General features: G+C 51.8%; 1 protein-coding gene across 3 annotated transcripts in view; it reads left to right on the top strand.

Annotated features, from left to right (window-relative positions):
* Positions 1 to 15,716, top strand: part of SLIT1 (slit guidance ligand 1) — a 168,582-nt gene that overhangs the window by 15,343 nt on the left and 137,523 nt on the right. For all 3 annotated transcript variants that reach the window (XM_032313091.1, XM_032313090.1, XM_032313092.1), the window contains exons 2-4: positions 7,364 to 7,435; positions 9,473 to 9,544; positions 14,992 to 15,063. In XM_032313091.1, coding sequence (XP_032168982.1) covers positions 7,364 to 7,435; positions 9,473 to 9,544; positions 14,992 to 15,063 — 216 coding nt within the window. The remainder of the gene's footprint in view (positions 1 to 7,363; positions 7,436 to 9,472; positions 9,545 to 14,991; positions 15,064 to 15,716) is intronic.

Below are 15,716 nucleotides of genomic sequence, written 5' to 3'. Positions count from 1 at the left end.
TGCACCCAGTGTGGGGCTCAAACACACAACCCTGAGATCAAGAGTTGCATGCTCTACTGAGCCGGCCAGGTGCCTCCAGATTTATTTATTTTTAAGTTAAAATGTAATTGACATACAGTGATAGATTAGTTTCAAGTGTACAACATAATGATTTGATGAGGGAGACCATTTCCCTCCGATTGTTCCTTCCTTCCTTCTAGTAGGTGCCACGCCCACGGTAGAACCCAACATGGGGTTTGAACCCATGACACTGAGATCCAGACCTGAGCTGAGATCAAAAGTCAGATGCTTAACCAACTGAGCCACCCAGGTGCCCCAAGGGAGAACATTCCTTCATTAGTGTATTTCTTTGCTTTGGGGGGCATGGAAACTCGGAAACCCCCCTCAGCTTGTGCTGTTTGGAATATGTCCATTTTAATGCAAGTCTGTTCATGCTTTCAAGGACTACGTCCTGCCGCATCTCTGAGGTGCCATGTACCGTGTTAGACCCTGAGGATATGATAGTGAGAAGAAACCAACACAATCCATGTCCTCTGCAGGGGTGGAGATAGCAGTCAAGGAAGCCCCCAGACCATATGAAATGGCCTCTGGCTCCTGCTGCCGGGGAGAGGCTAGGAGTATTCTAGGCAGAGGGGATGGCCTTTCAAAAGCCCTGTGACAGGAGGGAGTGAATCAGAATGGGGGCATGTGGGACAGGCCACATGGGGCTTGTAGTTCTTGGTGAGAAGATTTTTGTCTCAATTCCAAGAGCAATGGGGATTCATTGAAGGGCTTAAGTGGGGAGGGACACGATCAGATCTGCACCTTGAAAGGTGTGGCTGTGGCTAGGAGATCAGATTGGAGGGGAGACGGGGGAATGTGGGGTACCCAGGGGGGTGGCTCTACGGGACTCCAGCCCCACGGGCATGGGCGTGCAGCTGGGTGGCCTGCAGGCCGGGGTGTTCAGCCTGCCGTCCAGGGGCCCTGGCTGGGTGGGGAAATTCTCCCTCCCCTCAGATCTCCCTTCTGACTCTGCAGGTGCTCCTTGCCACGGATTTGGCCAGTGTAGGATTTCAAAGGACAGAGCCGAGGTGTACATTTCCCCAGCCCAGAGGCCTGTCTCAGCCCCAGTCAGAGCTGCGTGTTGATTTTTTTGGCGATCTAGCAGGAAGGGATTTGGGGGGTGGCCTGAGCCTCTCCGCTGCCATTGCAGACTTGGGACACTGTGGGAAGGTTTTGGTTCTTAGGGAATTGGCGTTAGAAGTGATGGAGCTCTACGGCAAGAAGGGCTCGTGAGGCCCATGGGACCCCCAGAACACACTGTGAGCGACCCAGGCTGTTTATTCCTGCAGCTCTAGGAGTTCTGAGGGGTTCTTTCAGTGTATCCCCAAACACCCAGGTGCTGGGGATCAGATTTTTGTTTCCTGACAGGATTCAAGAAATCCTTGTGTGCTTTTGTTTTTATCTTGGTTACTTGGCTTCAGAGAATTTTCTCCAAAATCTTCCACCACTGAGGTTTTTCCTTCAGGTTAGGACCACACAGAAGCTGATAGAAATCAGGGCCATCTGCCACTAGATTGTATTTTCTCCAGGGAGAGAAGGATGGAGGAACACTCCTCACTTTTGGAAGAGAGAGAACTGTCTTAGGCCATCTTCTCTGGGTTTTCCCATCCCAGGACCTGCAGGCCACCGGCTGCTGCCGGCCCCTCACTGCTCAGTGGGGCCTGGCCCGTCCAACACCAGCCCGAGCTTAGCCTGGGCCACCACCCTCCCGGTGGAGCCATGTCGTTGAGGGAAACCGCAGCTAGAGCAGGAGCTGTAAACTAATCTCAGTATGTAACACTCATGCGGAGAGCCCTTGTGTGGGCTTGTGTGTACCAGGCATTGGTCTCAGTGTTTCAGACGTACTAAGTCATAGGGATGCCTGGGTGGCTCAGTTGGTTAAGCATCTGACTCTTGGTTTCGGCTTGGATCGTGATCTCTGGGCCTTGAGATCAAGCCCTGTGTTGGGCTCCAGGCTCAGGGGTGGGGGGAGACTGCGTGAGGTTCTTTCTCCCTTTCCCCGCCCCTCTCTAAAATAAATAAATAAATCTTAAAAAAGGAAAAAAGAAAGTAATATTAAGTCATTTACACCACACCACACCTCTAAGAGGTGGGTACTGTTGTTATCCTCATTTTACAAATGGGGAAACTGAGGCATAGAGCATTTAAGCTAAGAGCTAGTGATGGTGGAGCAGGAATCTGAAGCCGGACAGTTTGGTTCCAAAGGCCAAGCTCTTAGCCACTAAGAACACACATGACGCAGCTGGCTGGGGACCTCCTGATATTGTTGCTTAAGCAGAGCACAGGGCCTTAGAACAGGGCCCCAGGGTTTCCTACTCAAAGCCTCCACGTTGTTTCTCATGAGCACTTGGGGTGAGGGGTGGGCTTGAGAGTGTTGTTAGCAGGAGGCATCACGATGGTGGGGGGTGGGGGGAAAGAACATGGAATCATACGGGCCTGGGTTTGATCCTAGGCCTACCCCTAGTTAGCTGTGTGGCCCTGGGCAATGGCTTCATCAGTTCTGTGCCTTAGTTTCCTCCTCAGCAAGGCAGAGTGTATACAACTTGACTCACTGTGAGGGTCAGGGGGGAGTGAGGTGAAGCGTGCTTGGAGTTGGGCTCAGAGCCTGCACCCGGTGGGTGCACAGTAGGGAGGAGTGGCAGATGTGGGCTTCGGCGACAAGAACCTCAGGGAGCCTGGGGAGCTGGGGATCAGGGTTCTTCCTGGAAACCACGCCTTGGGACCCCCCTGGAGGCTCACCCCACTTGGCTGCTCTGGCTGCGAAGGTCTTAAGGTCACAGCAGCTTCTCCCAGCTTCTTTTTTCTGGGCGGCTTGCTGGAGAGAGTGTTTCCATGGCAACACCCAAGGACCACCTGTTGGAGGAATTAGGTGTCGGAGAAAAATGACCTCCTTGCCTCATTCCAGCGGCCTCTGCTGAAGGTTTGAGGGGAAGCGGTTGGTCCAAGTTGGAAACGCGATCCTGGTGAGGGGCTGCCCTGCTGATGGGGCAAGGGTAGGCTGCCCAGGGGAGGTCATTCTCTGGGCCCAAGTGGCTGCCTCCCAGGCTGCCTCCAGAGGGCGCTCCCCTGAGAGGAGGCCCTGAGGTCCAGCTTAGAGACCGAGGCTGATGGGGAGAGGCAGGGGCTGGGTGGGCTTGGGTGTCCGTGGACATTCTTATCCGGAAGCAGCAAGGCCTCCTGAGATAGAGGCTGTATTTGCCGCATTGTTCACCTGCCTGTCCCAGGTCTTCTCGTGCATGGGGGGTGGAGTGGGGAGCAGGAGGAGGGCAGGGAGCCACCTGACCGGCCTAAGGAACAGGTTTGGGGTCTGAGCAGTGGGGCCTGTGCCAAACGGTAAGAAGAGAGGCATGTGGCAATGATGTCACCAGAAGTCCTTGTGAGCCCCCCAGCCCCCCACCACCTCATGGGAATTCCATCCTCAGGGATTCCTGATTTCCATGTTGGGCCCTGCCTTGTTCAGACAAGTCTTAACATTTTCGTTTGCCTCAGTTTTGCTGCCTGTGAAATGAACAGTTATTGAAGTCAATTGTCTTATAAACTGTGCTTGACCCAAGAAAGAATGGGCCAGTTACTGTAAAGCTCATCAGCTTTTTCATGACTTTTGGCTGCATAATCCGTATCGAGAAATATAGTCCTCCCAAATACCCATCAAGCTTTGCGGAGTGTTGTTTATAATTGAATGATATCAAAACAGCCCAGGGGTCCTGTAGCCAGGGTTCAGGGGATGCCCCAGTAACGTGATATATTCGAATGCAGGGATAACTGATGGCCATTCAAAAATCATCAGTGGGGAACGAACAGGGCATAACATTGTGGAAGGAGTCCATACCATGTATGTCTTACTCGTCCCGGCATCTTCAGAACCTTGCAAAATGTTTTGCAAACAGTAAGTCTTCAATCAATATTTATTAAATTATTTCAACTATATAAAGATTGTGTGCAAAGGAAACAGGCTCGGATGAAACTATTCCAGAATGTTAACAGCGCTTTGTTCCGGGTGATGAATTTATGTGTGATTTGAATTTTTTTCTTTATTATTCAGAAAACTGAAACAAATTAAACAATGTGCATGTATTACTCTTACTTTTATTTTTATTTATGTATTTTATTAGAGAGAGAGCATGCATAGGTGGGGAAGGGGCAGAGGGTAAGGGGAGAAAGAACCCCAAGCAGGCTCCACGCCCAGCACAGAGCCTGAAAAGAGGCCTGATCCCAGGCCCTCAAGATCCTGACCTGAGCCAAAATCAAAGGCCAGACACCCAACCAACTGAGCCACCCAGGTGCTCTGTATTACTCTAATTTTTAAATGCAATAACTTGACTATTATGTTGGCTTATAAAAATACTGATGTAGTTTTAAAAATTCAAGCAAGGGCTCCTGGGTGGCTCAGAAGGTTGGGCAACTGCCTTCACCTTGGATTCTGATCTTGGGGTACTGGGATTGGGCCCCATGTTGGGTTCCCTGCTCAGCAGGGCATCTGCTTCTCCCTCTCCCTCTGCCTCTCTCCCTTCGCTCAGGTGCTCCCTCCTCTTTCTTCCAAATGAATAAATAAAATCTTTTAAAAATTTCAAGCAGTACAGAAAAGCATAAAAAGGAAACTAAAACCACCATTTAGCAATTTTAGGCATTACTGTGTGGCAAACAGCCCCCAGGGAGCTTGCTCGGTGCACAGGCCAGGATGGACATGTGTGTAGATTTTTCCTGAGTGGGCTCATAGAATACAAGCTGGCTTGTGACCCTTTCACCGCAGACTGTATCATGGACATCTTGCCCTGTTAGTATAGGATGATTTGTGGCCTTTTAAACGACTGCATAGTATCTGGTTTCTCAGATGTGCTGGAAGGTCCACTAAACGTTGCTCTGGTGACGTCCATTTCAGCTTAACATTCTTGTTCTTGTCATCAGTGCCAATGTGCCGTTATAATTAAAAAAATTAAAACAACTAAAAACTCCATGTGGTTCTGGGTTTGGCGATGAAGGTTTCAACAGGCTGGCCCAAGGAAACCGGCCCTGCTTGCAGAGGGAACCAGTCTGAAGGGTTTGTTGGTGATGTTCTCGAAGCTTGAAGTATGGTTATCGGCAAGGAGCAGATTAGGGTGCAGCGCAGGTGAGGCTCACAGGTGGCGCTTTCAGGAAAGAATCCTTCAAGAGAAAAGACCCACACGTTGGAAAGATCCTGTCTTGGGTGCCTGGGTGGCTCAGTCGGTTAAGCGAGGGCCTTCCGCTGAGGTCACGATTCCAGGGTCCTGGATCGAGTCCCGCATCGGGCTCCCTGCTCTGCAGGGAGTCAGCTTCTCCCTCTGTCCCTCCTCTTACTTATTCTTCCATCTCGATCTCTTTCTCTCAAATAAATAAATAAAATCTTTAAAACAAAACAGGGAAAAAAGGAAAGAAAGAGAACAGCCTGTCTGATGTGGAGAAGACCTCCTCACAGGATTTAGGGTGGGGAGTGGCTCAGCCTGGGGCTTTCATCAGGGGCCCCGTCACCTTGGAGAGGGCTCAATCCTCTCTCTTCAAACAGAGATCCCGTTTGAAAGAGATGCACAGGGAATGAGTTTTTCAGCTGCTCCTTGGGATCAGGAGACAGGCTCAGGGGAAGGGCAGAGAGAGTGATGGGTAAATGTGTGTCCTGCGTGTCAGTGGCCCGGCCTGCTGGAAGGAGTGTGGGCCCTCAGATCAGACGGCCAGATCTCTGCTCTGTCGTGTCCCAGCTGGTGACCTCTGGAAGACAACTGACTGCTCTGAGGCACAATGTCCTCATCGGTAACATAGCTGCTGACACGACTTTCTAGCCCCTCATGACGGTGGCCCCAGAGTCCTGTGTCTGGAATGTGTGGAAACTAAAATATGGGGTTTGTAGTGGGTGCAACTCTAGGACACCGTCTAGGCCCAACGTACTCCCCAAATGCTTACAGGAGAGGGATCTTAGTGTTTTTCAAAGCAGCTGGGATTTGGATTGCCCGGGGCTCGTAAGTGAGGAAGCTGTGGGGGAACAGGGTGTGTGTGCGCGCATGCGCATTGGGATGGGGATGCTTAGGTTGTTGCCAAGACCCTGAGTGACTGTGAGGTGGTGAGAAAGAGGAGGAGATGGCGTGGATGTGAACACGGAGCTGCCACAGGGAGACGGATCAGATGCGGAGGTGACAGCTGGGTGTGAGGCCAGACCTGACGGAGCTTCTGCTGTGTGTGGCTCAGTGGAAGAGCTTTCTGGGGAGTGCTGTAGCTGCCTCCTGGAAGGACCTGTTTATCTGAGGCTGCACCAGCCCCCTAGGAAGAGAAGCGGCCTGACAGAGGCGAGTGAGCTTCCCTGGGAGGCTCAGCAGGGGCCCCATGGCCTCTAATGTGGCTCCATGTCCAAGTCTGTGGTTGGGGAAGGCTGAGGAGGACCACATATAGCCTTGGAAGGGAGAAAGGGCCAGAGGCCGGGGTGGTGTGGGCAGAGGATCCCCTGAAGCTCAGGCTTGGCCCTGGGGTCCAGACGGCGGGCCCCCTCCCTTCCTTGGCCCTGCCATCCTTCCCCTCGATGGAGGACTGTCCTCGTGGTGCCCTCCTGCCTGTGGGCCACCTTGTCTCCCTGTCTTCCTCTGCTTGCTTTCTCAGGCCCCCTGTGATCTGGATTCACATGCCCCCAACCCTGCTTCCTGCAGTTCCTGACTCCCAGCCTGTCTCCTCCCTCAGCCCCCAGATATTCTGGGTGTTATCTCCTGGAATGTCTTCTCCATCCCTCTTGCTGGGCACATCTGCCTTGTCTTTTAGGCCTCAGCTTGAACCCCATGTCCTCAGCCTCCTTAAAATGCATGGCCCACCCTGCTCTCTCCTGCTCAGACTCCCAACAACGCGTAGGAGCCTTGGTGTCTGCAAGGGGGCCTGTTCCCAGCACAGGCCATGCTCTTTACTGTTTAGGCCCTGTGCTAACCCAAGGAGATAGTCGCAATTATTACCCCCACTTTATAGATGGGGGATCTACCTGAATAACCTCCAATGGCTGGTTTCCAAATTCTTCCCTGCAGGAATGTCTTGTCTCTCCAATCAGCCTGAGCTCTTTCTGGGCAAAAGCCATGACTTTGGCTTGCACAGCTCTCCCAGCAGCAAGCCCGGGCCCTGTACATTTCCCTGGCTGGCTGGGCATCTGTTGCAAAGATGGGCCTTGGCTTGTTGGGCCTTGACATGGACTTGGGGGTCCCAGGGCTTGGCTGGGAAGCACCTGGCCCCACTGGTGAGAAGACAGGCTGGAGTTCCGTGGAAGGGAGTATGGAGCTGGGCCCTGGCCTGGGGGCCTGCCCCTGGCGTTTTACCATTCCATTCTCCTTTCCTCCACCAGGGAACTCAACGGGAACAACATCACTCGGATCCACAAGAACGACTTCGCGGGGCTCAAGCAGCTGCGGGTGCTGTGAGTATGGGCTGCTGTCCACGCTCCTTGCCTCCTTCCTGCCCCGCCCAGGCAGTGGTCCTGGCTATGGGTTGTAGGGCCCCTGCCTCTGGATTCAGTCTTCAGATGCCCCGAGGGGTCTGGGGTGGAAGTGATGGAGAGGCCTGAGTCGGATCAGCCGCCGCCTTGCACAGGGCTGAGGAGCTGCACGTGGTGTAGGCCCCAGTGGTCGCCACCTGGCAGGACCAGGGCTGGGCTTACAGGGCATCCTATCCTGGAATGAGGGAAGCCTGACTGACCGTGAGGAAGCTTTAGGCCTCTGGCTTGGTCTGCTGGGGCCGTCAACACAAAAGACTGCAGACTGGGGGCTTAAACACAGAAATGTATTTTCTCGCAGTTCTTGAGGCTGAAAGTCTGATGTCAAGGCGCCATCCAGGCTATTCGTAGTGAGGCCTCTCTTCTGGGCCACCTTCTGGCTGTGTCCTCATGTGTGCACAGAGAGAGGTCTCTGGGTCTTTTGTTCTTCTATGAGGATACCAGTCCTATCAGATTAGGGACCTACCATTCTGACCTCATTAAACATCGATTATCTCCCTAGTCTCCATCTCCAAATCACATTGGGGGTTAGGGCCTCAGTGTACGAATTTTGGGGATGCATTTTAGTCCATGACTGTCTCCATAGTTCTTTTGACTCTGTGCCTCAGACAAACTCCCCAGTAAGGCTACAGTTCCCACTGTCTTAAGAGGGTAGGTAAGTGGGGACTGTTGAGGACAGAGGTGGCTCTCCTCGGGTGTCTGACAGTGGCAGATATTGGAGGTGGCAGGTGTGGCTCTACTGGGGTCAGTAGCCAGCAAAGGAGCCATCTGTAGCATTTCCCTTGTCGAGCTGGGCAGGGGTGAGGTGTGAGGAGGGGAAAGAGTGGATCCCTTCACCTCTCCCTACCCTGCGGCTCTCAGACACATGCATACATTCTGACACATTCTATATCAGACAATCATAGGATCCTTACCCCGTACTCCCAGGGTAGTGCAAGTGTCCTGGGGCCTCAATTCTTTCAGAACTATTTTTCAGCTTGGAGGACCTTTGGTGGGGCTGGGGACTTTGTGTCTCCATCTTCTCCGGGGTCCTAGCTCTCAGTTGCTGGGCAGGGGTCTCTGCTGCTCCAGAACCCACTGACCCTTGACTCCTTCCGAATCTCCAGGAGTGTCTTCTGAGTCTGGGGAAACCCTCCTTCCCTCTTGGCATCCCTCACCCACCTTGTCCTCCAGTCTGAGCTCCCCAACAGCTCAGGCTTCTGGAAACAAAGTGGAGGAAGAGAAGTGTGCGGTAACAGCTTCTGCCTCCTTCCCTAGGAGGGTGTGGGGTCCACATGGAACCTCAAGCCACCTGCTTAGGAGTGGAAGGGGGGAAAGGCAGGGAGAAAAATAAACTCAACCATCTCAGAAAGTACCACGCAACAAGCAAACTGCCTGCCAGGCGGATGTTCTGGGCTGTAGGGACGTACAGTCTCATGGAGCCAGGTGGCTGAGTTGGCAGCAGATGGGGCCAGGCAGTGCAGGGGTGCAGGCAGAGGGGGTGTTGTCTGCCAACTGAAGAGTGTGTTTGCTACATGTGTGGGCTATGCCCACTTGGCACAACCTCCTCTCCCTCTGCTGTGGGCCCGTCCCCCTGCTCTGCCCCTTGGACACGTGCCCTCTGGGCCAAACGAGGGCATGTGCCAGCAGCCCCAAGTTGCTCCTGCTGCCTGGGTTCCCAGATTCCCGGAGCAAGGATGCCTTTGGAGCCGTGGCCTGGCGCTCTGGTGCCCTGGTACCCCGTGGCCCTGGTGGCTGCAGCGAGCTCCGCACAGGCTCAGGGCCTGGAAGTGTGTCTTGCTGTCAGGCCTGGGGGTGCTGAGGATACCTGTTGGGAATTTGCAAGGTTGGGGGGCAGTTGAGGCCGGGACCTGGGTGTGTGCGCGCCTGGGACCCTGCTCCCATTTCACTGCCTGCTGCCGGCTGCTGCTGAGAGTCCCCGTCCAGCATCTTCCAGCTGTCCTTGTGTCTTTGCTTCCCCAGGCAGCTGATGGAGAACCAGATTGGAGTGGTGGAGCGGGGGGCTTTTGACGACATGAAGGAGCTGGAGCGGCTGTGAGTATCCGCGGGTACAGGCTGAGGGTGGTGGGGTGGCACTGAGGGGACAGGACCGCCGAGCCCAGCATTGAGGACAGGGTGCGGGGAGAGCCTGGCATGCCCCCCTCCACCCCACCGCCTCCTGCTGGCTGATGGGCGCCAGGGGCAGCCACAGCCAGGGAAGTGGTCACAGCGTCATCACGAGGTGACAGTGAGGACGTGGCTGGAGGGTGTCTGCACCCCACACTCTAAATGCCAGTCTCTTTGTTGTCTTTCCCTGATAATGCATTGTGGCAAAGACCCCACGCAGTACAGAGGAAGTGAAATTGCCTCCTATAATCTCAGAGCCCAGGCGTGACCACTGTCTGTGCTCCTGTGTGTGTGCAGTGGGGAAGAATGGGTATGCCAAGGGGACTGTCAGGGAGACCCAGCGGCCACCTGAGAAGCTGGGTCTTGGACGTTCAGGGCCACAGCACAGACACTGGAAGGTGATGTTTCTGACTTACATGGTGTCTCTAAACCCAGGGGTTTTGCATTTGAGAGTGGGTCTTGATCAAGTTTTGCATTTCAGGTTGGCAAAAATGAAAAAAAAAAAAAAAGATTGTGGTATGAATGAGGTGGGAGAGGGACACCTATTCACTGGGGTCACTGGTCTCACTGTTCTGCTTTGGTTTGGCTCTCAAGAGGTGTCAAGAGTCCTAGAGTTCATGCCCTCTGAACCAGAAAGTCCATTTTATTTTAAGGCAGTTATCAGAGATGTGGCTAAAAAATGTATATATCCAGGATATTTTTTGCACATCTCTTAAACACAGCAACAAAAAAATGGAGAAAGCCATTCTGGTGGAGACATGGGTTATCAAGTCACATTTTTGAAGAATAGTTAAGGCCATTGGAATGTGCTCACAATATAATATTAAATGAAAAAGGCAGGAAGTGATGTTTATGTAAATCGCATCAACTTCTGTGTATATAGAACACAGGAGGAGGAAAGTAATTGGGAAGATTAACCCCCATTGCACTGAGTGGTGGGATATCAGGTAACTTTAATTTTACTCTTTGTGCTTATCGTTTTTATGGATTTTCTTACAATGAGTTTATAATTATAACTATAGCTACAGTTGATTGCCTTATTCTGTGCCAGACACCAAGATAAGCTCTTTGCCCTACAATATCTCATTTAATCCTTAAAACAACGCTGTGGTCAGTGGTATTTTACAGAAGAGAAACAGAAGGGCACTGAAGTTAAGGCACTTGCATTATTAAGCGATTAAGAGGGGATTAGAACCCGGATCATTTTGCCTCCGAAGCCTGAGCTCTTAACGACTATGACCTTATACCTCACTTCTCTCTTTTACTTCAAAGAAAGTAGGGTATTAAACAAAGGGAGAAGACTATGGTTGTCGCCTTGCCTTCCTGCAGCCTGGAAGAAAATCAAGGCATGTCTTCTGCGTTTTTCACCCAGGCCCCAGAGTGAGCGATAAGGGGCCTGCGGTGAGGACAGAGGACTGAAGCTGTTTGTTTTCTTCCAAAGGCTCAGGACAAAGTACACATTCTTGACCGGGCTGTGAGGGCCTGACTGGGACCCGGACCGAACCCGCTCCTGCAGCTTCAGCTCTGGGTGCTGGAGGAGGAAAGGTGTGGGCGGTGGGGGGGGGGGGGGGGTTGTCAACACCCGATGCGGGTGCCCACCTCATGTCTGCTGCTGCCTTTGGGAGGGGGCAGGGCCCTCCTTTTTGAGTCCAGACTTGCCACTGCGGACTTTGTCCCTTCTGTCCTGCTCCTATACCTTCCTTCCTGTGCGGGTGCCCCACAAGTTCCCAGCAGGTGGTTCGTCTTGAGGGGTGTGACCGCCGTGTCCTGGGGGGTTGTGGCCCTCACCGAGGCCAGCCAGCACCCTCTCCTCTGACTTGCTGGAGACCAGTGGTGGATCCATTAATCCTACACGTTGCGTAAAGCGGGCAGTCATACACACTGCGTGTACTCTAAACGTTCCCTTTTGAGCACAGACATGGAAGTGTGCATTTATCGACCCTCTTCCCCACCTTTTTTCACCCCCCTAAGGCTTTTCTTCTTAGTATGAGACTGGAGTTCTGTATTGCTTCTGTCACCTACACTACACATGAGTGATTTGCTTATGATTTTTGGTTTCTTTAAGGTAGAGGGACATGTTTATTTTTTTAAAGATTTAAAAAAAATTTTTTATTTATTTGACAGAGAGAGATCACAAGTCGGCAGAGAGGGAGGTAGAGAGAGAGGGGGAAGCAGGCTCCTTGCTGAGCAGAGAGCCCGATGTGGGGCTTGATCCTAGGACCCCAGGATCATGACCCGAGCCGAAGGCAGAGGCTTTAACCCACTGAGCCACCCAGGCACCCCATGTAGAGGGAGATGTTTAAAATGCCTTTAGAAGCAATCTGGATTAAGAATTCCGAATTCCGGGGCGCCTGGGTGGCTCAGTGGGTTAAAGCCTCTGCCTTTGGCCCGGGTCATGATCCCAGAGTCCTGGGATCGAGCCCCGCATAGGGCTCTCTGCTCAGCAGGGAGCCTGCTTCCTCCTCTCTCTGCCTGCCTCTCTGCCTACTTGTAATCTCTGTCTGTCAAATAAATAAATAAAATCTTTAAAAAAAAAAAAAAGAATTCCGAATTCCTTTTTTTTAAATTTTTTTAAGATTCTATTTATTTATTTGAGAGAGAGAGAGCACAAGCAGAGGAGAGGGAGAAGCAGACTCCACTCTGAGCAGGGAGCCCGATCCAGGGCTCAAACCCAGGACCCACAGATCATGACCTGAGCCGAAGGCAGATGCTTAACCGACTGAGCTGCCCAGGTGCCCCCGAGTTTTTTGGTGACCCTCCTGTCCTTGGCCCAGTGTTTTACTTAATCCAACAGCCCTTCAACAAACAGCTTTTGGTTTATTGACATTCTCGAAAGCCTCCAATTTGGTTTTTCCAGAGATGACTTTTTTCACTTGAGTATTCTGTTCCCCTCTGTCACAGTTAATTACCTTGTAAAATTACAAGCGCCTCTGGTATAGGTAGGTTTGGGAACAGACATTCTGGTTCTTGTAAGCAGTTCCTGCAGGCCCGAGTACAGAGGTGGAAGTGTGCAGTCGTGCTGGCCGTGGGGGTGGGCGTGCCATGGGCACGGAGCGGGAGTGGCACTCTCAGCGGCCCTGCGCTGGCCGTGGGGGGTCCGCTGTGAATTGTGGGGGAAAAGCGCTCTTCAGAACCCGGCTCTCGTACGTGGCCGTGACGAGGGTGAGTCACTCACCTCTGGGCATCCCGGCTTCCTCAGCGATCACAGAGACAGCTCAGTGGACTCGGTTAACATCCTGAGCACCTATTAAGAGCCAAGCCATATGGCAAGACGGTAGAGGTAAAAATTTCCCGCAGGTTGTTGAGAGAAAGAAATGGGAGGGTAGGTGTGTGAATGTGAGACCTTGTTGTCATGCTCGAGAGAAAGACACCCACCTGTGCGTTCTGCTTTCCCTCCGATGGAGAGGTAGCGCCCCTACAACACTCGTCTCTGTGCCTGGCACATGCGGAGGGCTAAGGACCGGTCACCACTACTGCCGTCTGTTCTTAGCTACCTGCCCCTCCTTCACAATGCTTGGGCCCTCCTTTGGTGTTCTTTGATTTTCTACTTTATACTGGCTCTTGAATTTTTTTCCCCTCTCCAGTGTTTGCAGAAATTGAAGCTGGAAAAATGAGAAAGTCTTGGGGGAAAACAAAACAAAACAAAAACCCATGATTCCCAGGCAGTGTAAATACAGAATTAATTTACTGGACAAAGTTAAGGAACTTGGGGTAATCTGATGTCCACTCCTGTGCTTTAAGGATTCTACTGGTGGTCTTTTTTTTTTTTTTTTTTTCCCCCAAGGCAGTGATGTGTTTCCCTAGGAGCCTGACCTTTTGAGTAAACTTCTTCCAGCTGGTCTCCTTGTCTGCACCGTGCTGGAAAACGATGCTTTTCTCACGTATCAGATGAAGGGTGACCTCCTAGGAGATAACCACAGGCCAGTTACTATTGGCCACAAACAATTATGTTTCTTCCTCCCTCCCAGCACAAGAAAGCTTTTGCCGAGTTGGTTTATCCTCGTCCAGTGGTGTTAAAGAACACAGTTGTGTGAGATCTGAACTGTGCTGTAGTCTGTAGGGCCGAGGCTGGGTTTTATTTTTTTAATTTTTAAAAAGATTTTATTTATTTATTTGACAGACAGAGATCACAAGTAGGCAGAGAGAGAAAGGAGGAAGCGGCTCCCGGCTGAGCTGAGAGCCCGATGTGGGGCTCGATCCCAGGACCCTGGGATCATGACCTGAGCCAAAGGCAGAGGCTTTAACCCACTGAGCCACCCAGGTGCCCTGAGGTTGGGTTTTACACCAGAGCTTCTCCAGCCTTCAGGTGCACCCGGATTGCTTGGGGATCCTGCTGAAATGGAGTCTGACTCTACTGGTCTAGGGGAGAGGCTGCGATATCACCACTCTTAGCAACTCCCAGGTGAAGCCTCTGCAGATGTTTGTGGACCACAGCGTGAGCACCAAGATTCCATACTTGCAGGGGTCCCACCCCCGGTGGGCGGGAGTTCCGTTCTCCTGTGTCCAAGAACGAGCTGCTGACGTGTCGTTAGGTGTGGCTGCTTTCCTAGGATGAGACTGGGCTTTTTCCACATTGTATCTTCCCGTCCAGGTCACATTGCAGAACCAGGCTTCCCACTCCTGCCTGTGTGTATAAAACTGAGTAGTTATTCCGTCCCCCAGTAGAGCAATTAGAAACGATGGACATACCAGTCATTAAAATTAAAGGGGTTGTTCTATTGTCTGACGTGGAGAGACATCCGCAGATTGTTGGGTGAGGAAAATGCAGGTGGCCGAATCTGTTTTCTTCTATTATTTGACGTTTGTAAAGAATTAAGCATGCATTTTCATAAATAATAAAAAAAAAATCAATAGTGCTCTTTTCATTTTGAGAAAAAGACCTAAAGCAAATAATAAAAGAAAGTTAAGTTGCCCCTGAGTTAAATGTGGGTGAAAGCAAGGAAGAATCAGAACCGTGGGGCTAGTCCCACCTCTGCTCCCGTTTCAAGTGGAGTCCGGTGTTCCAGCTCACAAAGCCAGCATAGTATTTCAGTCAGTGCCTTATGAATTACAATGGGTGTCGCGCATGTAACGTGATGATGAGAGGAGCTTGGGCAGAAATCCCGGGAGGGGTCGACTGCCCACTACACATCGGGTCCTTGGCCAGGAGCTTCTCCAGGTGCTCAGTGCCCATCCTCCCCAAGTGTCGATGCCGAACTCCCACTCATAGAAACCGAGGCCCAGGGAAGCTCATTTTCCTGGGGGTAACAACACAGCGACCCTCTTCGGATTTGGACCCCACGCCCTCCCACTCTGAACCCAGGGCTTTCTGAAAAGTTTTTGTGTTTCCTGGACTGCGAGGCACCTTCCAACCCTTCCTTTCTTCTCTCTTTTAGACGACTGAACCGGAATCAGCTGCACATGTTACCAGAACTGCTGTTCCAGAATAACCAGGCTCTGTCGAGGCTGTGAGTGATGCGGCAACTGATGCTCTGGCTGTGGTCTTGTCCCTCACCCCGTGGGAAGGGCCGTGTCTGGCCAGGCCTTCCTGTAGGAAGGTGCTGCGTGGGGCGTTTCTCAGTGGTCATGCCCGCTGGGATCCAAGGCTCATTCAGTTCTCTGTGCTGCCTTTGACAGTGCGGGTGTGAGAATGTTCTTGGGAGGGGGTTCTTGTCAGCCATGATGCCAGGCTTTCCAGCCCTGCACATCTGTCTCAGCCTTTGGTGTTCTGCCTTGGGTTGAATATTGATTCATTCAATGAAGCCCTTCTTAGACCTCTTTCTATTATCAGATTGGAGTCACGAGATCGGGAAGCTTATCAACCATGGCATAAGGCCATACTTTTATTTGCTGTAAATGTACTTCTTTCAAGCTTCAAGGGTAGTGTCTAATTCTGCTGCTCTATGGTTTGTTAAATGTGGCTGTGATTGTTCTACCATTTATTCCATTTTGGGCGTCTTGCTTTGGACAGGACTTTAGAGATTCCCTAAGGAATCTCCTCTGCTGTTCCTTAGCATGGGGTCCTTCATTCTTTGCTTGGCTACCTCTAATGATGGAGAGTTCACTCCCTCTCCAGACAGTCAGTTACATTAATGGACAGATCTGCATATTAGAAATATTA

This window comes from Mustela erminea, chromosome 14 (assembly GCF_009829155.1).
Source record: "Mustela erminea isolate mMusErm1 chromosome 14, mMusErm1.Pri, whole genome shotgun sequence".
Lineage (NCBI taxonomy): Eukaryota > Metazoa > Chordata > Mammalia > Carnivora > Mustelidae > Mustela > Mustela erminea.
Note: the sequence above shows the minus strand (reverse complement) of the source record. Positions and strands in the feature narration are given on the sequence as shown.